The sequence below is a fragment of the Polyodon spathula genome, chromosome 6, assembly GCF_017654505.1.
Source record: "Polyodon spathula isolate WHYD16114869_AA chromosome 6, ASM1765450v1, whole genome shotgun sequence".
NCBI classification, from domain to species: domain Eukaryota; kingdom Metazoa; phylum Chordata; class Actinopteri; order Acipenseriformes; family Polyodontidae; genus Polyodon; species Polyodon spathula.
Genome location: NC_054539.1, coordinates 74,948,379 through 74,971,471, shown reverse-complemented (window position 1 = coordinate 74,971,471; position 23,093 = coordinate 74,948,379). Strand labels below are relative to the sequence as shown.

The following is a 23,093-nucleotide window of genomic DNA, read 5'->3' as shown; positions in this document are numbered from 1 at the left end:
GAGTTATTTAATATTTAATTTCAGCCAATCAGAGTGCAGTGTCCTGACAGGAGAATTTTGTGTTTCCTTTATAAGGAGAGCTATTTTTGTCGTCGGTGTTACAGGCTTTCATTTTTTTCAGATACAATACCTGATCAAGAACAAGGTAGTAGGTGCAGTCTGGAATGCGTTAAGGAATTATTCACTTTACTTGCTAACGAGGAGGTGAATTCACAAATAGAAAGGACAGTGTGTGATGCTGTCATTTATGGGCGAATCGCCATTGCAATGAAATTGTTTCTGTTGACTGACCGGTTTGAAAGCTGTACTCACAGGATAGTTTTGGCTGTACGAAAGGGTTATGATGGTATTATACCGCCATAGATCGCGTAGTTTCGTGCTGTGAGAATGACTGGGTATTTAAAAAAAAAAATTGAATGTCTCTGGGGTGGCTCAGTAGCTGCATTTGTATGCGAAAGGTGCGTACGAACAGTCAGTAATAGCCTGGTCTGCATGCAGTTATCTCATTGTTTTCTGCAGTCTTTTTTTACTTTGTTGAGCTGTTAGCGGCGGTGCTTTTGTAATTGAGATGGGTAGACAACAATAGCTTGTGGATGTGTTTGTATGTTTGGAAAGAGCTGCTCAGATGTTTTGTATTGTTTTGATAAAAAAAAAGAACTGCTTGCCTTTTGAAAATGTGTTTTAACATCTCAACATTTCATCCTTGTACCCTTTGCAGATTTTTGTTTCTCATTTATGATTCCTCGTTCCCATTGTTTCTTCTTTTTAATGTTGACCTGTGAATATCTCGTGATTGTCATTGCTAATGAATTTCTTCTGGTTCCTATTCCTAATTCCTAATCATTATTTGCCAGGAAACATTTAAACAAAACATAAGTGCATCTGTGAAGGCTTTTTAACATCTACAAGACTAGGTGAAATCTCATTGCTTATCCTCTTTGTTTGACTCGAATGAGATTTTCAAGGATAATAAGTTGCTGGGTGTCAAGAGCTTTTTATCACAGCGCCTAACCATCATTGTGTTGGATGTTGTTCTGTTTCTGGTATCATTTAAGTTTATATCACTGAAGTGAAGACTATTCTTCCTGGTGCAGTCTGTGCTTCACTCAGGTTGCCCTGTTAATATGACAACATACTGTAGTTAGCCTATACTGTGTACTGTAACTAAATGTAATTTAATGCATTGTTGTGAATATATTGCCCTGTGAGTGAATTATTTAAAAATAAGATTGCTCAATGAATAGGGAATGAAGACGTGCTGTTTTAAAACGACTGTGCTGTAATAGTGCAGTGAAACATGGCACTGGATAGATGTGTGGTAAATATTTCAGTTTGTAATAACCTGTCTGCATGAGCGAAGCGGGATTCTGGGTTTGCTGCTGGTGTAATGCATTAGTTAGAAGCTGGATTGGAGAACACTTCTTTAGTGTTTTATCAGCAATGTAGCTTATGGACCTTGTATGTTCACACCAGGATTTCAGCATAATACCGCCTTTGTATGTATCTCTGTATTTTGCTACAATCCTTTCTCAGCATCAGCCAGCTCTGGTGATGTTCACATAACAAACAACTGCAGGTGCCAAAGAAAACAATGATTTGCATGCTTCCATGTTCATGGATTGTTCAACAGTAAATTCCACTGTAAAGCACCACTGCATTATTTTTCCGTACAAATAAGTGAATTGCAGTAGCTTCTGTCTCCCTGCACCACAGTGTGTGCTAATACATGTTCTGTAGATTAACTGAAACCTCACTTCATTAGACGTTCCATTAGATTTTCTTTCTTGGTTTTCTTTCCATTTTTTGGGACAGATCTATCAAGGCCTTTGCCCAAAGTGCTTTGTCCCACCCCACCCCGCCCCTGTTAACAGACAGGTGTGCATTATTTTGGTTAAAAAACGGCCAGCTGTGTAGGGGTGCAGGATAGGGTCGGCCTTTGTTACTATGTAACTTATTTGTAATAAATGAAATGTAGGCATCTTATTTAAATAGTTAGGGTAATCTATTAAATGTTTAGCACTTAAGTTATTCCTTAAAATAAACCAGGATTTGTTTTGATTTGGGAGTCACTTTCAATCATGAAAGGGTTTATTCATTTAGTACATGCTAGTGAATTAATTTGAGATGCAAATAAGTAATAACCTGTGTTTGGCTTCTGTGTTTTCCAGTAGCATAATGTAAGGTTAAAAAATATGTGGACTCTTGCTGAATTTTGTTTAGCGCTGAATTTTTCTATTTGCTACAGCATTTTAGCCATTAATAATTAACAAAAAAAACAACAAAAAACTGCTTTGAGTTGGCCCCTTCTTATTTGACCCTTGCAATGTAAAAAATTCCAAAGTTCTCCACTGCATGCTGTACTATTACTTCAATAGGACAGCCTTATTTAGCCAGTATGGTCTATTTGCTGCCGAGCTGATCAGGTTAAATCTCTTTGTGTTCTGCAACACTGTGTAAAAGTACAGTATGTCTTTCTATTGTTTATCACAACAGAAATAAGATAAGCAGAGAAAAACTGTAAATTTTATATATATATATATATATATATATATATATATATATATATATATATATATATATATATATATATATATATATATATATATCCTGATAAAGACAACTTTCGGTTATTAACAACATTTCTCGGGAACCAGTCCTATCCTATTGACTTTAATGCTAATAGATTTCAAATCTTAGCAACTGTCTGCCACTTAATGACAACTTTTTTTTACAATTTCTATGGCTACGCCACGCAGATGAATACATCATGCGCATGCATCACAGCGTCTGTTTATCAGTTTTCATAATGCAGCTGTACATTTATTGAGTCTGATTGTCATGTGTCATCATGGCTTCAAAACGTGTAGACCTTTCTATAGCCAATAAAGTTTGGATTCTGGAAGCACTATGTACCAGACAGTCTGACAGCAAAGGAGTTTGACACCATCGTCGTCTGTCAGTCAGGAGGAGACGGCAGGTGAGCTCACTGATGCAGAACGCTTGGAGGCAGTCAGAGCTGACAAGCATGACAGGTGAAAGAACCAGAAGAGAGTACTGTATCAGACAGCGAACCCGAAGAACCTTCACATCAAGGACATTTGCATGCTGTGGACACTTTCTGCAGGGTAAGCCAGAATCATGGCTTTGAAATTGGCTACCAAGCTGTACGCAAAATTGAGAGTGATTTACTGCTGCAGGTGGCGAATCGTAAAAAACAAACATTGGACAACTACTTTTGAAATGATGCTTGTGTATTAAATGTAAGCCTGCATACCAACTTGGTTTACTGTTTCTGAGGATACTGCTAGTACTATGTATACAATACAGTACTGTGCTTTTTTGTTTTTTGTCCTTGTAGTGCTAGTGAACAGTTGTTTGTTCTGATATTTGGTGTTTTTCATGTTTATTTTTTAACTCTGTAATGAACCAAGTTGTGTATTTCAGTGCGCTGTTTCTACAACTATAATAGTCTTTCCATATACGTACACTTGAAAATGTGGCTTTTCGTTTAATAACAATGGTCGGTTAATAACAACTTTTATGATAGTAAATGCTACTAGCATAATACATGAAACAGTACATTAAAGACAGTGGAAAGTGCATAATACATGATAGTAACATAATACATGAAATAGTAGCAGCAACACAGCAGCTAATAGCAGATATCAGGCTTCGAGAGCATGGAAAGCAAGACTCAACAGGTGGGTCTTGAGAGTTGATTTAAAGCGAGTGACCGTGGGAGCGTCACGCACCAAAGCTGGGTGACAGTTCCAAAGAGTCGGAGCCATGAAGCTAAATGAGCGTTCTCCAAGCGTGGTGCACATTTGCTTGGGGATAACAAGCAGGCCAGAGTCGGAGGACCTCGGCTTGCGGGCAGGGACATTGAGAGTCAGCAGGTTGAGGAGGTACTCGGGACCTGTGTGATGAAGGGCATTGTAAGTGAGCAGGAGAGTTTTGAAAATAACTTTAGAGGTAGCCAGTGCAGCTGGGCAGGTCGAGGGGTGATGTGATCACATTTGTTACGTAAGGATCCTGTCGGCAGTATTCTGAACTAGCTGCAGTTGGTTTATGTTGCGTGCCGGGAGACCACCATATAGAGAGTTGCAGTAGTCGAGTCGAGAGGAGACAAATGCATGACAAAGTATCTCCGCATCCGAGAGGGAAAGGTAGGGATGGACTTTGGAGATGTTTCGAAGACAGTAGAAGGAAGATTTGACCTTGGAGATGTGGGCATCAAAGGACAGGTTGTTATCAAGAAGTATACCAAGGCTTTGTACTGTGGGGGACAGACAGCTTCCGAGGTTCAGGGCAGCTATATTTTGATTTTAGTTTTTTTTATATATATATATATATATATATATATATATATATATATATATATATATATATATATATATATATATAAAAAGGTGGCAAAATCACTGTGTGGGAGTGAATGTACTGTACGTGCATGTAACAGTAGCAGAAGCATGTAAAGTAAGCTCCCATACAACAGTGTTCTTTGAAATCAGGATGGCACCTCGTAAGTGTCTCCTGTCCTCTGTCATATGAATATCTTTTCATTTCCAGCAGTGTCCTTTGTACTGTGCTTGAAGTATTGGTTAGGGTTTGACATCGTACACCAAGCAAGTTTGTGCATTGTAGGTTACTGTACTGCTGTGGGATGGCAGAAATTTAGACATTTTTGTAGAGAGCTTCTTTTTTGCTGAAGTAAATAAATAAAGGGCTTATGGTGCACAGTGAGTCAAATGGAACACTAAAGTGTGTTACAATGTTGGCCCTTGTATATAACTATTCTCAGTCATGAACATACTGTGGTTGGAACGCTAAGTGTGGATAAGGCATCTTCAAAGAATTGTCAGGCACTGGAAGGATTTTGTGTTGTAATACCGAATCTGAATGCCAAGCAGGATACAATGCTTTAAACAAATGTGTGTTTAACTTTGGCAAGACAGTCGGCATTGCATATTGTATCAGCCAGTGAATACCATTGTTACACACAGCAGGGATTCTTCTAGTCTGGGACTGTTTCATGTTTGAGAATCACTCTGAAGACAGGAGAGATTATTGATGGGTATTAAAGTAAGGTGCTGGCTTAATAAAAAAAACTAATAAACGAAAAAATAATACTCTGACTTTTTAAATGTGTATGTTTTTTTTCCAGTAAAAATCTAGGCGATTTAAGCAAGGAGGGTTTCTTCCAGTATAGTCTGCTATTAAAAGGGCAGGCACTCCTAGAGACTTGACTGTGATTCACAGCCAGGCTGACTGAGGTGTCAATGAGAGGGCTTAAACTCGCACACACCACACTCACACTATTTGTTGCATAAAAAGACAAGTAGAAGCAAATTCTGACTGAGTAACCTGAACCAGCATTTGACCAAAAAAAAGACACCTGTTGCAGTATTTAATATACTAGTGTAATGAAATGGAAGCATTATATCTGAACAATTATATTTTTCATGTTTCTCCAAAAATGAATATATATATATATATATATATATATATATATATATATATATATATATATATATATATATAATATATATTATATATATAATATATTAATATAATCAAATTTTATATATATATTCAAAAGTCAAAAGTTTGAGTACACCTGCTTGAAACCAGGTTTTTCATGATTTATCTGTGCTTTTAACTGTATAAACTTGTCTATAAACACTTAATATTTCATTATATGATACGTGTTCTTATATAAGCTGATAATCATAAGTGAATTGCATTCAAATATTTAATTTTTAAATGAAAATGTAAATCTTGTCAATTTCAATGAAATGGTCACCCAAAGCAAGGGGATTTCAGTCTGAAGCCCAAGTCAGTTAAAGGTCTGAAATGTGTATAACACAGTGTTAGAACACTGGCCTAAGTATAAAAGTGTTTTTGTTAGATGTTCTCTGAGTTAACTAGCATGTTACCTAATTAACCTTTTGTCACCAATTATTGTTAACAGGTGAGGGCCCGTGATTACTATAAATATAGGTAGCATAGGTACAAGTTTGTCATTCCTGAATGTAAGGGAGCAGAAAATGGCAAAATACGCTCTGTTAATCAAATAAGACCGTTTGTAATTATTTTAAGAAATGAAGGTCAATCTTTAAGACAAATCGCAAGAACTTTGCAAGTGTCTGTAACTGCTATGGCCAAGACCATCAAACGATTTGAAGAAACTGGCACTCGTGGACCGAACAAGGTAAGGCAGGCCAAGAGTGACCTCAGAATCAGAGAACAAGTTCATTCGAGTCACAAGTCTGCGAAACTGGCAATTAACTGCCCCTGAAATACAAGCTCAGCTAAATGCTACTAGAAGTACAGATGTTTCAGCATGAACTGTTCAGAGGAGATTGCGTGAAGCTGGCCTAACTGGAAGAATTGCTGCAGAGAAACCATTGTTAAGAGTGCAGAGTGAGAGGAAGAGACTTGCCTGGGCCAAAAAACACAGAAACTGGACGTTTGAGGAGTGGAAGTCGGTCTTATGGACCGATGAGTCAAAATCTGAAATATTTGGGTCCAACTGCTGAGTATTGTAAGACGCAAAGAGGGTGAGCGCATGAGTTCTGCATGTGTGGTTCCCACTGTCAAGCATGGAGGACGCAGTGTCATGGTCTGGGGTTGCTTTGCTGGTGACAGAGTTGGTGATCTTTACCAAGTCCATGGCAAGCTCAACCAGCATGGCTATCATAGCATACTTCAGAGGCATGCCATTCCATCAGGATTATGGCTAGTTGGGCAGTCCTTCATTCTTCAGCAAGATAATGATCCCAAACACACCTCAAAGTTGTGCAAGAACTATCTGGCGAAGAAGGAAAGTGAAGGACAACTCAATCTAATGACCTGGCCTGCCCAGTCTCCAGACCTCAATCCCATAGAACTTGTATGGGACAAACTGGACAGAAGAGTCAAAGCAAAGCTACCCACAAGTGCCCTACATCTCTGGGAATTGCTGCAGAAGAGCTGGGAAGACATGTCCGGTGATTTCCTGCTGAAACTTGTTTATCGAATGCCTCGTGTTTGTGAGGCTGTTATTAAGGCAAAGGATGGCTGTTTTGAGGAATCCAAGATTTAGAGACAGTTTTCACTTTTCTTGAACATTGCTTTGATACTCCTCATGTTTTGTTTTGTATGTTGTAACATGTGTGTTTTCATTTTCAAGTATTTACAGAAACATGTACGACGTAATATATACAGTAAGAGTACATAGAAAGAGCCAGCCCAGAACAAGTAAACCTAAAAAACAAGTAACAGGACATACCTCTCGGTGCTTTTAGTTTTCTTTAGATGCATCCCTATAGAAAATATATCCAGAGTCTATTTGTGTTCAAGGGTGATTCTTCAGTGGGAATTGAAGAATTCAGGATCAGTCATCCCAGGCATTTTAATAGCTGTTAGCACTGAGCCGTTGTCCCTGTTGCATATGTACTGTAACTCAGTAGCATGACAGACATTGCTGCTATAAATAATCAAATAATATATGTTTGTTTGCTTTTTCTTTTGCAGAAAATTCTTCAACTTCTGCCAGAAAGAATATACTATAGATGGCAATTCCACAGTATAGGTAAGGTATTTTAAATTATTTTTCCTGCAAAATAAGTGTGTTGTTTTTTGTACACCGTTGAAACATGTGTTATGTCTAAAACCCATACAGGTAATACATTCTCATAGGGATTAAGGAGGGCACAACAAGACCTGGCTGGTTGCCTTAATAACTGAAGTAAATAGCCTGTATTTTGGCATAGGACACAAAGACATACAGCAAACGTATGTTATTGGATTCATGTCCACAGTTCACAGGACTTTGCATAAGTAAGCTTCCAATGTTGTTACTAATGATTATTACACATCTAGAGTTTGGAAAAATAATACAAAAAAAGGTTTCTTCACTTACCTAAAACATTTTGAAAACTGTAAATAACTTAAAGTAAAACCTCTTAAGAATAAGTAGGCTATCGTGTCCCAGTCATTTGTCTCTAAGTAAATAAGGCACTTTAAACTAGTATTCTGTGTTGCTGATCAAACTACAGTTCCTCACACTAAATTAAAATTCATTGGCTGTATTACATTTAGTAGAGATATGACTAAAATGATAAAACACTTTATATCGCTTTTATTAGGCAGAATATAATAAATTCATAATAAGGTTGTCTGATGTTTTAATGTAAATAAAAAAGCTGCATTCTGTGTTCAGGAGCAAGTTCAGATTTATTCCACGCTGAAAATCTTTTTGGTTTAGGCTGTAACCATCTTCAGAATTAGCCAACAAATGGAAATTAGCATGAGTAGCCTAGGAGTTCGTGTAAGCTAATTCTTCTCAGCATTGCTTTCAAGGTGTTCTCCAAAAATTCTGTACAGCTGTGTCAAAACTCATTTTTTATTGTGTGGAATAAACCAGTGAGAACATCTGCTGCCTTGTGTTCTAAAAAGAGATGGAAGATTTGGAAGGACAGTGATGAAACAAGCGCAGGCAAATCTAAAAGGTGTGCATGCAGTTTGCATGGCATGCAAAACTCTGGACATTCTAGTCTGGACAGTGCATTGTGTGCCATAAACATTAAGCCCGTCGCACACAGCCCGATTCAAGCCGTCCTGACTCATCTCGACTGGCCGTACACAGTCTGGATGAATCGTAGCAGTGTGCGGGATATGTTCAGATTTAAAGATTGAACATGTTGAATCTTTTTCAGTCGCAGTTTTGTTCAGATGTAATCAGTCTGTCTGTGTGCAGTGGTTGCCGACCAAGACTGAGACCGATTTAGTCATGAGGGTGTCAACCAAAGGTGAAGCGGGTGTAAGTGACTGGGCTTGTCATGTGACTTGTTATACAAGATGGCGGAATATTGGACACAAGATTGTGAAGATGAGCTTGTACAAATGTGTACCAATTATTTATTATTTATTATCCATCTATTGGCAGCCTATATTTTCTTAATGTGCTAAAACAGAAGTAACCGGAGCGTCGATCTCCAATAGGTCACGAGTCACAAGCCCCTAGGTCCACATGCTGAGAAAAAAACGCCAAAGTCAAATAAAGATCAACAGGTTGGATTTTATTTACCACAGGCTAAAGTAGTAGACAAACTATACAAACAGTCAAACGCTGCCTGGAACGTTTGAACGGTGTAAATGGTCAATAGCTACATTAATAGGCTTCGCTCTTCTTTTTGGTTGCCTCGTGGTGCTGTCTCCGCTGTGTAATCAGCATGCCATGCATAATGTGAGGGTTGCTATGTTGGGCTTTAATAAAAATATGTGTACAGGACAGTATTAATTAAATTTGCATGATTAAGTTTGTACAAAACTAACACAAAACAGTGTTGTTGTAGATTAACCACGTTTATCAAGCTGCGCACTGTATAATACTTGAGCAAGTCACAGGTAGCAGATGTTATGGTTGCATCAGACAGATCATGTGCTGAACTCTCTTGAGGGGCTGGCTGCAGCTTTGCACTGTTATTAAAGACATGGAGACTGGGATTACTCTGCTTCTTGATGTTTGACATGTAAAGACATTAGTACTTATTGCGCTGTTAGCAGTAGAGTAGCTATGCCTCTGTAGCCACTTAAAGGCCATCTCACCGTATCAATTAAATTGTTTACATATTACTTACGTCACATATAATCATTCAAGGTTGTACAGGCTACATTTGTTTTATTGACAGTATCATTTTCACTAACCTGATGAAAGTAGTGCTGTCAAGCTCACACTTTTTTATTCTTTTGTTTGTAAGTGAAAAAAAGGAAATCCACTGCGCAATCAAGATAATACACTTGAGAGATTACATCACAAACCACATACTTCCAACCCCAAAAAAACAAGATCATCTCAGTTTTAGAAATCCTAAACCCCACTTGTCAGTTAAAGCATGTATTAGAAGGTGATCATTAGATGTTTTTTAGGTTCACTGAGGATTATTCTGAACCTAATAATGGAGTATTGTAAGTTTTTAAAATGTATTTAATAGGTTTTTGTACTGCTTTTGAATGTGACAAGTTTGAAAGACACTGCTAACTAAGGATTCAGAAAAACGGAACAGGAATAAAGTTTAAAGCTAATACTCCCTTATACGATTGGCCACAAATGCATCGTACTACTTTGTGAAAACCTACCTGTCATAATCACCTGTAGAGCTCTATTTGCTGAATGGTCTTATGGTGACTGTACAGTAATCTATTATTTGAATTATAGCATTTTCATACATGTTGTATTGCCCCCAGTAAAATATTTTCAATATTTCATTTTTCAAAAATTAACCAAGACTTCTTGCATTTCAGGTTCTATTTTGAAGAAACTTTTGCACACTGGAAACTCAATCAAGGTAGAGCTTTTTGTATCTCTATGCAAATGAGTGTGAAACGATTCATCAGTAAGCAGTGTTTTCAAAATAGGTGTCATTGAGTGTCATTTGCCTCTTGTCCACTGTACATCCGAGCCTCTGTGGGGCCATACCGTACCCTCGCGGTGCTGTTAAGGGGAGCCTGGGTTGTTTTTCCACTGCAGAGCCGAGCTATACTACTGACGTCACATGCAACGAAAGACAGTTGTTATTAATTAACTCAGTTTGCCAAAAGATGCACAAAGGGTGTTAAAAAATGTATAGACTACAGCTTTATCTTGTATCACTATATTTTGTAAATATATTTAGGAATTTCTGTCTAATCCACAAATTTCATTGATCACATCGACCTTAATGAAGTTTAATTAGTTCTGTTGAAGGGGAAAAAAGAAGGTTTTAGAAATATGATTTGCCAAAGATATCCTGTTTTTAAGGATAGTTATTGTTTTTTTTCTAGTAGTTTTTTGTTTGGGCGCTTAAAAGAAGCTGCGCGAGCGCATCAAGAGCCATAGTTGTATGCATGGTACATCTGTTTTATAGAAAACAATGGTACAGCTGCGTCTGGTATAGTAATGTGTGAATCGCTGTGTTTTTTATTAGGATATTTTAAACTTGTGAAAATGGTTTTAATTGAACTTGCTGTAGCAAAATAGGTTCTTGCCTTGATAATCTTTATAATGTTGAGACAAGGCATATCAATTAGGGAAATGTATTACTGCTAAGACATGCACTACATTAGAAAAACAAATACATGACAAGAGTGAAATATAAAGGAATGTGTACAAAGCTTTTCAACTTTGACCTTCTTGTACTCTGATTTAAATGATACTTTGATTTAAAAAAAAAATAAAAATAAATATATATATTGATTTTGGTTTTTTTTGGTCTTTTTAACATAGATAAGATGTGAAGGAATCCGACTGTTTTTACAATGGATTCAAGCACTGCAGTCAAATTGCTTGGAAGAACAGTTTTTAATCTTTGCTTGCCTCGTGCCTGGATTTCCAACAGTGACTTCCTCAAGGGGTCCCTGCACGCTGGATACTATTATTACCAGCTCCTACAGTAACACTCCGGATGGTGAGTTACCATGCAGTACAACTGTGGTAGTGCTTGGTTGCTAGTGTAATGTATAGATACATTATCTGGACACTGTACTGTATACATTAGTTAATGTCTGCATACATTTAGCTATGTGCAGTGCAGTCGGCTGGCTGGTTAATGTCCATTTCATTCTGTCCCCTTGAAGCCAAGGTTGTTCCTGAAGAAATCACGCCTCTAGTGCCAGCAGTGGCAGGTGAAAAGATAGCTGAAGACCAGACGTGCTATTTTCTACAAATTGTTCTGAAGGACATGGTTATCCAGGTAAGAAGTAAGGAATGAAGAAGGAACTTTTACACTGAGCTTACTGTGTGAAGATACATTATATAAGCTGATCTTCCAGGAAAGCTACATTGTGATTGCAAACCAGATCAGTTTACTGTTCTAATTCTCACCCAGCTTGCATTATAGTTACAATTTAAAGTTTGTTCTTACCTTTACAGACTATAATCCATGTAGTTCTTTGTAAATTACAACTAACACTAAATATCTACAGTGTTGAGCATGTCTAAGCTCTAAGTACATGTTGTACACCAGATTATAACCATTAACCTGTGCCCCTTGTGTATGTGGTATGGCTAGTGTTTCTTACTGATGTACAGTATTTCTAATGCCCTTTAGAGGTAGAGTTATGCAGGGGGCAGTCCTGTTACTGTACTTCAAGGTTAGACGTGATCCAGAGAGAGTTCTGCAGGTTCTGTTACTGTACTTCAAGGGTTAGACGTGATCCAGAGAGAGTTCTGCAGGTTCTGTTACTATACTTCAAGGTTAGACATGATCCAGAGAGAGTTCTTCAGGTTCTGTTACTGTACTTCAGTTTTAGACATGATTCAGAGAGCTCTTTTGAGGTGACAGGGATTCTCTAAATGTTACCAAGGCATGATGACTGAAACAGAAAATGATAGAGTGAATCTGAACAAGAATAATATATCAGCCAAGACGACTTCCATATCAAAACTCCATAGGCTTTAACAAATCCCATCAGCCTTCTGATACAACTTTTTTCGTTGTGTAAAATGTGCCCATATCAAATTGCTCTTAAACGCTTTTCTTTGTTTTTCTATAAAGGCTTCAAGCTTAGAATGGAGGAACAGAGAAAATAAAGACACTGGCTTCAGGTTTCTCTTCACGCTCTTTAAGAAGTACTACCTTCCTCATTTGTTTCCGTCCTTTACAAAGCTCACCAACGTGTACAAGCCGCTGCTGGGTGAGTAGTTCTGTAGTGTAGAACAGAGGTCACCTATTGTTACTGCCTTCCTGGATTTAGGTAAACAGAAACATTCACAATTAGCTGCTGTCTGAAGTCTGGAGTATTATTTGTGGAGTCTTTAAGATCTTGTTTCTATATTGAGTGTTGTTCTTGGACGGCTGTTAAAAAAACAAAACAAAACAAAAAACTCTTGATTAAAATGGGAACCTTTTGTCTTAATTTTTTTTTTTCCATGGGAATTAATTTTTTTTTTCCCTGGAATTTTAAAACGAAGAATTATAACAGAATACTTTTTGGAAAAACATTTATTACTTCTGTACTTTTGTGAAATAGTGGTAATAATAATTGAGATTAATCAACTGAACATGTTTTGGTAAGTGAGACAACAATGAAAGCGCAATCTAGGGGGCAAGCCAATCTGCTCATCTTTGCTCATCTGGAGCAAACCAAAAACAAGGGGGGGGGTGCAAAAGCTCCTGGGGACATTTGCAGAGAAGATACTTACCTTATTTAAATGTCGTCGCTCAAACAAATTGTTCCCCTTAAGAAAACTTGCTCTAATAAAAGGAATCATACAAACATAACACTGACAACGTAGAGAGGCAGAAAATGTATAGACGAGAGCACAGAAGCATTGTTATGCTTGTAGTCTTAGTCGCAGTGGTGTCTGTGCAGCCACAGAATCTGGGGATCTTGGTTCAAATCCGCGCATTCTGTAACTTGAACTTTAATACAGAACTATTATAGCAAGGCAAGCAGGAAAAAGCTGCAAGCAGAAATTGCATTTTACCAAATGGCTCGGCTAACACATGTAAGCAAGAACAGCTCCTGGGCATGCAGGCTCATGTAAAATGATGATTTTGCAGCACTCTGCCAATACATGGGTTTCCTGGTGTGTAATCTACATTATTTAATGTACGATTCTCAACTCCACACAAATGTAATTTGTAAAAATGGGCTTTCACTACTTTAGTTTGAGTAATATTTTTAAAAACAAGAAAAGTGTGTTCTGCGTGACGGATTTGATCCTGATTCCCAACGAACCGTGCATTCTGTTATGGTAGACATAACACTAAGTTCATCCTGTCCATATTTCATTGTGGTATGTTTTTGGTTTGTTCGTTTGTATATAAGCTGAATATAAATAAATATAGGATTAATTTGCAGCAGGGATCAATAAGAAATTATTTTATATGCGATGATGTATTAATGATGAATGCTGGTATGGATTAAAATAAGATTAGTGCAGAATGAAACGGGAAACAAATCAAACAATGGCAGTGTTTAATAGCTAGGCCAATCAAACAAGTTGCACTTGGTTAAACTTCGCTGAACTCCACTACAGCTTCCTGCCATTAAGGCAATCGCAGTTAGTGCTGGGAAGTTTGAGAGTGAAAAGTGTTAGTGATACTACACAAGGAAGTGTGACCGACTTGTTATAATACGTGCCTCTTGCAGGGCGTCATCATATCAATTTAAGGGTTAGAAACTCGCACTGTCCTACACCCAGTCCTATGTCTCAAAACTACCCTCACTCGTTTTATCAGGATTTGGCAAATGTTTCGAAATAAACCAAAGTGGGGTGGGGGGTGGGGGCAAAAAAAAAAAAAAAAAAATAGAAATGATATCAAGGTGGTACTTCATAATCTTGGATGTTTTATGTGTTACTTCTGAATGTACAAGTATAAACCATATCACTCAGGTTTACTGACGGTTTTAGAAACATCACGATTACACAACAGTTTTATTTATCACAGGCCAAAGCTAAAAAGTAAAGAGAGTACTGGGTATACAGTCAGCAGTACGGGCTACATCCTGAAGGACTACAGAGCAGGTGCCTGTGGGGCAAAACATTGCCGTGTTTTTGATGTCTGTGTAAGCATCTAACACAGGCCTAACATTAGCAGCCATCTTACCTAGTTAATGAACAGGAAGATGCTGTCCGCTCAACCTGCATGAAACATCAAAGCTGTCCACTTGGTCCAAATTAACGTGAATGTCCCGCTCAATATCTAGCACTGCTCATCCAGAAACGCGTTCCTGTCCGGTAGTGTTTCACAAGTAGTTTTTAAGACGTCAAAGACAGGAAAAGTTCCTTTCACACGATGCAGTGCTCACGGATAAGGAAGAGTCGAAAGAGGCTATCCATGTTACTCAAGCTGTTACCAAGGTTTTGCTCCTTAAAAAACTCCAGTCAAGTTGTCCATCTTACTTTCTTTTTTAAGCATCTTACTGAATACAGACAGCTCTGCTGCCAATTCCTCCTTACAAATGCCATAGTTTTCGCAAATGAAATCTAAATGAGACTTGATGCTTTTAGAAGATTTTGTCAGGATGCTGTTTAGCACCATCAGTGCTTCCATATAGTTCTCCTTAGATTTTTATTTAATTTAATTTGCAGTTTTATCCAAAAATGGCAACTGCCTTGGTAGTTATTCTGAGCGCAGATGCCTCTTGCATACCTCCACAACTAGAAGAAAATGTTTTTAGTTCTCATTGACACTGTCATTTCCATAGTAGCGCAAGCCATGTCCTTAATAGAAGCATAGTTGAGGTTGGAGGACTGCAAAGTTGCTTCAGAAGGCACTATACTATTGGCTTGGTTGCCCCATCGAGCATCATTATACCGTTGGCTTGACCGCCCTGGGGAGCATAATTTTCGGAAATGTCGGCCAAAGCAGCAGCGATGACTGGTTCAAAATTATCGAGAAGGCTTTTTAGTGCTTCAGAACGGCAACTTGTATCACTAAGAGATTTTAAAGCTGTAGCCTGTCCTGCAGACGCCTGGTCTAAGCCCTCCCCACTCCGAGCGGCAATCGACCAATTGTGCACCACCCCCTGGGAACTCCGGTCCATGGCCGGCAGTGGAATAACCTGGACTCGAACCAGCGACTTCCAGGCTGTAGGGCGCAGCCTGCACTCCATGTGGAGTACCTTTACTGGATGCGTGACTCGGGAGCCAATGAGCAGATAGGCTTGTTGATTGTTTGAGTAGTATTGTTACTTGTTCAAGTTATGTCATTTCATAAAAACACCAGGTGCTCAGTGTTTGGTATTTGCATTGAGTTAAAATTGCCAAAATGAGCTGATTAAAAATCTGTATAAATATCGATTTGAAAAGACATGATTTTAATTAATGCAAGAACAGCAAAAGATACGACCATGCCCCGCTTGAGTAATGAAGATTGTCTGGTTGCTATCGACATGATTTGAAGGCGGCCCGTCTGTGAGAGAAGTTGCCCGGAGAATGAGATGTTCTGCTTTAGCAATCAGCAGACTAGTTCAGAGAAACCAGGAAACCAGCTCTGTGAGGGACAGGCCACGTTCTGGAAGGCAGAGGGTCACCACACCGGCCCAGGACTGTCCCATCCGACTGATCCATCTGCGTAATCGTTTTCAGACTGCAGTGGCTACAGCACGAGAAATTCTAGAAAGAAATAACCTGCGCATCAGCAGAATGACTGTAGCTCGCTGTCTGCATGAAAATGATTTGCATGCACGGAGGCCGTTCAGGGGTAACATGATTGACAGCTGAGAGATGAAATCGCCATCTTCTGTGGGGCCGGGGAACATCTGAGGTTGCGGCAGAGAGAGTGGTGCAGTGTTTCATTCACAGGTGAATGCCGTTTTGACCTTGACAGACCTGAAGGAAGAAAATGTATGGAGACGTCATGGTGAGTGTTATGCTGACACTTGCATTGTACAAGCCAACTGGTGGGGTAGTGGAAGTGTGATGATGTGGGGAGGAATCTCCTTTAACACAAGAATGCCTTTGGTGCAGTTTGAGGGCAACCTTACTGCTCAGCGATACATTGACGAAGTCCTTGAGGCAACAGTTTTTCCATTCCTGCAAGCCAATCTGGAGGACAATGCAAGATCACACGACTTCAGGAAAACAATGTCCTATTCTTGCCATGGCCAGCTTTTTCACCTGACCTGAGTACAATAGAACATCTGTGGCACCAAATCACCACTGCCATCCACAGGAGACGACCTCGCCAGTTGGCTGCAGCTACACAGAGAGAGTGGCGGAACATCCCACAGCAGTCTATCCAGAGCCTGATTGGGTCTGTGCATCTACGCTGCCAGGTCTGTGTTAATGCTTAGGGAGGTCATACCCCATACTAACTTTTTGTCAAGTTTTCATTTTGACAGTGTTTCATATGCAAAACTTTTGATTCTTTGATTTGTATTTTTGTTCACATTTTCTGTAAATGTGTTTGATATCTATGTTTATTAGAAGTAATAGAAAAATCCCGCACATTGCATTATGGAAAATCTCACTTTATTGTTTAAAAAAAATAAAACAGAAAGGAGCTTTCGTTTCGGTCGTCAGACGTTCGTCAGAGCATAATCATCTTGGAAATGTCAACCCATTGTAAAAGTGAGCACACTTGAAACCAATTTGCAATCAATCAGTTCAATTGAATATTCTTCAACCTGATATCAATTATCTAAGAGCTATCAAATTTCATACTATTAAATATAATTACACCTATTAGACGGCATATATAGACCATGAGTCGTAACATTATACATACTATATCATATAATATTAAATATAACATGTTTAAATGTCACAAAAGCTTCACAACTTAACTAATGCAACACTTGTGGAATTACTAATATATAAAGAAAACTGTTCAATAAATCTAAGTACAGACATTACAAATACTCGTTGAAACCCTCCTAAATAGGCAATTCATAATATAAAAAAAGTCGTTATGACAATCAAATGTCCGCAATGCAGTCAAAATGATGCTGGCAAGTCCAATCACATTACTTGTATCACAGAGTTGTTATAGCATAGATCACAGGTCAGAGTCCTTGTTCAGGCCTTTAGGTTTTAAAGTTTTAAGATGCAGATCCAGTAAACTCCTCTCCTCTTTACTAATTCAGCTACATTTCCTCCTGTTATTGGGGTTTTCATTGTTCAATTGTATAAAGTCTCAGTGCAGGAATGTTGTGGCTATGATTGTTAAAGTGGAGAGCTTTGGGGTAATCCCGATCATTTCTACCTATAGAGCTTTTATCTTCACTCATTCTTTGAGCATGTGTGTTGTTTTTCCTATACATGCCAAACCACAGGGGCATCGTATCATATAAATAACATAAGTTGAAGTGCAGGTAATTATTTATTTTGTTGGGAATCTCTTGCCATTAAAGAGTGACTACAAAAAGTTTTTATGGTATTATTACACTGAGCACAGTTGCCACATTTCTAGTTACCATTAGGTATTGCACTTAACAGAGTTTGTTTCTGATTTATTTTAATTTTTTTCTTGCATGTACCAATTTATCCTGTATATTTGGGCCTCGTTTAAAAACTACCGGAGGTGGATCTTTGAACTGTGTCTTTAGAGACGGATCAGTGGATAATAAATGCTGGTGCTTATTAATAGCCGTTCTGAATAGATGAGATTTTGGAGCGTATGTCGTGATAAATGTAACACAAATGTAATTCTAAATTGTAGTGATTCAAAATGGGTTATTTTTGTTAAAGTTCTGATGCAACCTTTGAATGTAAACTTCAATCTCTCTTTCCTACTTTCACCCGAAGAAGAGACCTTTGAGGTCTTGAAAGCTTGTGAATAATTATTATTTAGTTAGTCCAATAAAAGGTATCGCTTCTCCTTCTCTTTGTCTATCAGTCCCTGTCCAAATACAAAACACATCATCTATGTATCGATACCATTTCAAAATGTTTGAACAGAAAGCATTTTCAGAAACATTATAGACACACTTCTCTTAAAAGAAACCCAGGTATACATTTGCATAATTAGGCGCGAATGTTGATCCCATGGCCGTGTCATTCACCTGTAAATGAAATGTATCTTCAAAACTAAAGTAATTCAAATTTAAAACAAGGGACGCCAACTGGTTAATAAATTCAGTAGCTGGAAATTGAGTATCGTTGGATCACTCTCTAGTTCTCTGTAGAACTTGCTATTGTCTAATTGTTTGAGTATCTAGGCTGTATAATTACACACAATCCCTCCACCCTTATCAGCTGGCTTAATCACAGTGGTTTCATATTTCATTAGTTCAGTTAGAGCACATCTATCCTCTAGGGACAAATTATCTTGTATAAAATATAGTCTTCTGTCAAGGGACTTCATAACATCTTGATCAACTATTCTACAGGAGGTGTTAATAGATGCATTCAGTACATTTGGGCTAAAAGCACTTTTTGGTTTAAACGGTGTAATGTCCCATGGTAGTGTTCTCGCTACCTGTACACGTAGTCATGTTCGTAGAGAATAAATCATCTCAATCTGATTTTCCTGAAGAAACAAAATAGATCAACCTTTACATCAAAGGTTTTTTTTTTTACCTGTAGGTACAAAAGATAGTCCTTTAGACAATACTGATGATTGAGAATTAGTCAGTTTCTTATTGGAAGGGTCTTGTAGTTACGAGTCTGTGTTTAAAATATTTGATTAAAATGATTAAACCTGAGTGTTGCGTTTCTTTTGTGCATCAGTGTGTGTGTATATACACTGAGTGTACAAAACATTAGGAACATCTCCCTAATATTCAGTTGCACCCCCTTTTGCCCTCAGAACAGCCTCAATTCATCGAGGCATGGACTCTACAAGGTGTTGAAAGCGTTACACAGGAATGCTGGCCCATGTTGACTCCAATGCTTCCCACAGTTGTGTCAAATTGGCTGGTAGTGGATCACTACTCCGAATAGCTTGTTCCATCTCATCTCATCTCATCTGGTGACTGGTCAGGCCACTGCAGTAAGCTGAAGTCACTGTCATATTTGTAGAACCATTCCTGGACAATCCTAGCCTTGTGGCATGAGGCATTATCTTGCTGAAAAAATCCATTAGCAGATGGATACACTGCTGCCGTGAAGGGATGCACCTGATTGGCAATGATGTTCAGATATCCTGTGGCATTCAAACGTTGCTCCACTTTTATCAAGGGGCCCAATGTGTGCCATGAAAACACATCCCACACCATCACCACCGCCAGCCTGCAATGTTGACACGTGGCATGATGGATGCATGTATTCATGTGGTTTTCTCCATACGCTTGTCCTCCCATCAGCGTGAAACAGCAGGAACCGGGATTCATCAGACCAGGCAATGTTTTTCGAATCCTCCAGTGTCCAGTGTTTTCGTTCCTTAGCCCACTGCAACCGCAGTTTCTTGTGTTTTGCTGAAAGAAGTGGAACTCTGTTAGGTCGTCGGCTGCCATACCCCATTTGTGTCAAGGTACGACAAGTTGTGCTTATGACCAGGTTTTCTTTCTGCACCAGTGTTGTACTGGACTGTCAGTTGACTAACTGTCTGTTGCGCTGCACAATTAGTGTCAGCCTCCTTTGGCCTCTTTCATCAATGAGCCGTTTTCAACCACTGGCCTGCCATTGGCTGGATGTCCTTTGGGTGGACCATCCTTGATACACACGAGAAACTGTTGAGCGTGTGACACACTCAAACCGGCGCGCCTGGCACCTACTACCATACCCCGTTCAAAGGCACGTTTTTTGTCTCGCCCATTTACCCTCTGAATGGCACACATACACAATCCATGTCTCAATTGTGTCAAGGCTTAAAAATCCTTCTTTAACCTGTCTCCCTTCATCTACACTGATTGGAGTGGATTTAATAGGTTACATCAATAAGGGTCATAGCTTTCAATTGGATTCACCTCGTCAGTCTCTTTCATGGAAAGAGCAGATGTTCCTAATGTTTTGTATGTGTGATTAGTCATAAACATGTATGTGTGTGTGTATGACTATATATATATATATACGCCTAGAAGATTGCAGCTACTGCAGTTAGCACACGGTTAACTTTTCTATTTCTCATTGTCTAGATATTCCTCAGCTCAGACCAAAGCCACTGTACCTTCCTGTGACTCGCAACAATGAGAGTACTTACTGCACAAGAGACCAATTCCTGGCAGCGCGCGTTGCTTTTATCAAATGGCTCGTGACCTTCTTTTTGGAAAAGAAGTATGTCACAGCAGTTCTGAACACTAAGAATGGAGGGGAGGTGCTACCCAAAATAATCCAGGTATGTTTAAGCAGCTCTGACAAAAAATGTGAAAGCAGGAGTTTGTCACCCGAAAAGCAGGGAGTGTTTTGCACAAAGGAATAATTGTCAAGCTTTGTTAAAGTACCCTTGACTGCAGGCACTGAGGAATGCATGTTTGTTAATAGCAAGTACAATTGTGCTTGTGTTAAAGTAGCTCGGGATTCACAGTTATTAGAGAGAGTCATTTGATGTTTTTTTACTAGACTTTTTACTTTTTTTAGGAAGTTTTAAAAGGTCAACAGGAAACGAAATCAATACACCCTTAGAAAATGAACAACTAAGGGAAGCAATACTGAATACCTACCAATGTTCACTTTAAACAGCTTGGAATTCATGCTGCGTGTTTCCTCTGGTTGGACTGTATCTCTTTTATTAGCTATGAAGTTAAACTCAGTCGTAATTTTTTTTCCTTACCGTGAGATTTGTACTTCATTACACAGCAGTCCTCACAGTCAGGTGTTTGAATTTATCATGGTCCCCCCAAACATCCCTGCCAACACCCTGCATCTATTACTATTGCTAGTGCCTGCCCCCCCAAAACATCCCTGCCAACACCCTGTATCTATTACTATTGCTAGTGCCTGCCCCCCCAAACATCCCTGCCAACACCCTGCATCTATTACTATTGCTAGTGCCTGCCCCCCCAAACATCCCTGCCAACACCCTGCATCTATTACTATTGCTAGTGCCTGCCCCCCCAAACATCCCTGCCAACACCCTGCATCTATTACTATTGCTAGTGCCTGCCCCCCCAAACATCCCTGCCAACACCCTGCATCTATTACTATTGCTAGTGTCTGTCCCAAACATCCCTGCCAACACCCTGCATCTATTACTATTGCTAGTGTCTGCCCCCCCAAACTGCCCCCCCCAAACATCCCTGCCAACACCCTGCATCTATTACTATTGCTAGTGCCTGCCCCCCCAAACATCCCTGCCAACACCCTGCATCTATTACTATTGCTAGTGTCTGTCCCAAACATCCCTGCCAACAAACTCCTGGCACCTGTTTTTATTATTATAATGAAACAAGATTGGTTCGGAAAGCCAGGACCGGGTGCAGGACTAGTGCAAGTTTCAAGCCCTTGACATTAAATATATTCTCGCGTGTGTGTACAGTACAATAGTTGAATTATAAAGCTTGTGAACAAGCCAGTTTAAAGGTTCTCGTTCAGTCTTCTCTGTCTACCTTTGTTGTGTCTGCACAGACTGTAACTGCAGGCAGTACAAGTCAAGAGAAGAACTCTGAGGCTGAGAGCAATGGACCCGCTGAGCAGGACAAGAACCATTCCAACAGCAGCACTCTGTCTGACAGAAGACTCAGTAACTCCAGCCTTTGCAGCATTGAAGAGGAGCACCGGACAGTCTATGACATGGTGCAGTGGATTCTGCTGTCTACCAGGGACAATGTGAATTTTGTAAATGAAGTTTTCCACCAGGTACGAACTGTAAATTAATTGATTTGAATCCTCCTGCAAGAAATGCTACTTTGAATGGTGCTCTCTATTTTTAATGTCTGATAAACAGACTGACAATTAGAGAGTGACCTTAATAGCATGCAGTGCATTGTGCCAAGTGCTTTTAATTGGCCTTCAGCCAAATTGAAATATTTTGATCTGTGTGACAAAGGTTAAATAAAGTAATAAAAAAAAAAAAAGTAATAAAAAAAAAAAAAAAAAAAAAACATTCCACAGCAACTTTTCTTGGCTTATGCACTTAACATTAACATTGACATAACATTGTGCAATGTGAATATAAATTCTTGAATTTAGGTAAGATGGGTTTATTTTTATCTTGTACTGCCCTCTAGTGATGCCTTCAGTGTAATTGCATTTAGGTGCAAATTCTCTGTTAAACAGCTTCTCAAAGATTCATTTTAAAATAGTCTGCTTCCTTAAAGTTTAGAGCCCCAGCTTTTGTAATCCATTAATATCCCTTTAGACCTGGGTGATGTCATAGTTACTAGCAGTAAATAATTTAAAAGTAGAAATTCAAATAATATCTGTCATTTTCTGTCAATTTTAAAATGTCTGTTTTTATAAGTAGATTTTTTTGGAAAATAAATTGGGAGAATCTTTTTGCCCTTAAATTAACATTATTTCTTATGAACTGATTATCATCAAAAGCCTCACTTGTGACCATTGAATACAATATGTAGTCTTGTCAGAAACTTACAATTACCATTAATACAGTATAATCCCTTTTGTTGTGCTGGTTTATATGTTCTGTTTTTTCAGCCTTCAGAGCTCCACTTAAGAAAATAGATACATTTTTCATTATAAATTGCTGAAAAGTGCTTTTTTGTGCATTGAACACCCTTCCAACTCTACCACAAGCAAATAATTTCCATAACACATTTGCTTTATGCCAGTTCTTAAAGGT

General features: G+C 38.7%; 1 protein-coding gene across 6 annotated transcripts in view; it reads left to right on the top strand.

Annotated features, from left to right (window-relative positions):
* ralgapa2 (Ral GTPase activating protein catalytic subunit alpha 2) overlaps positions 1-23,093 on the top strand; it is a 153,009-nt gene that overhangs the window by 22,440 nt on the left and 107,476 nt on the right. For all 6 annotated transcript variants that reach the window (XM_041253769.1, XM_041253770.1, XM_041253772.1 and 3 more), the window contains exons 4-10: positions 7,516-7,573; positions 10,288-10,331; positions 11,249-11,429; positions 11,599-11,714; positions 12,519-12,657; positions 20,491-20,690; positions 21,920-22,150. In XM_041253769.1, coding sequence (XP_041109703.1) covers positions 7,516-7,573; positions 10,288-10,331; positions 11,249-11,429; positions 11,599-11,714; positions 12,519-12,657; positions 20,491-20,690; positions 21,920-22,150 — 969 coding nt within the window. The remainder of the gene's footprint in view (positions 1-7,515; positions 7,574-10,287; positions 10,332-11,248; positions 11,430-11,598; positions 11,715-12,518; positions 12,658-20,490; positions 20,691-21,919; positions 22,151-23,093) is intronic.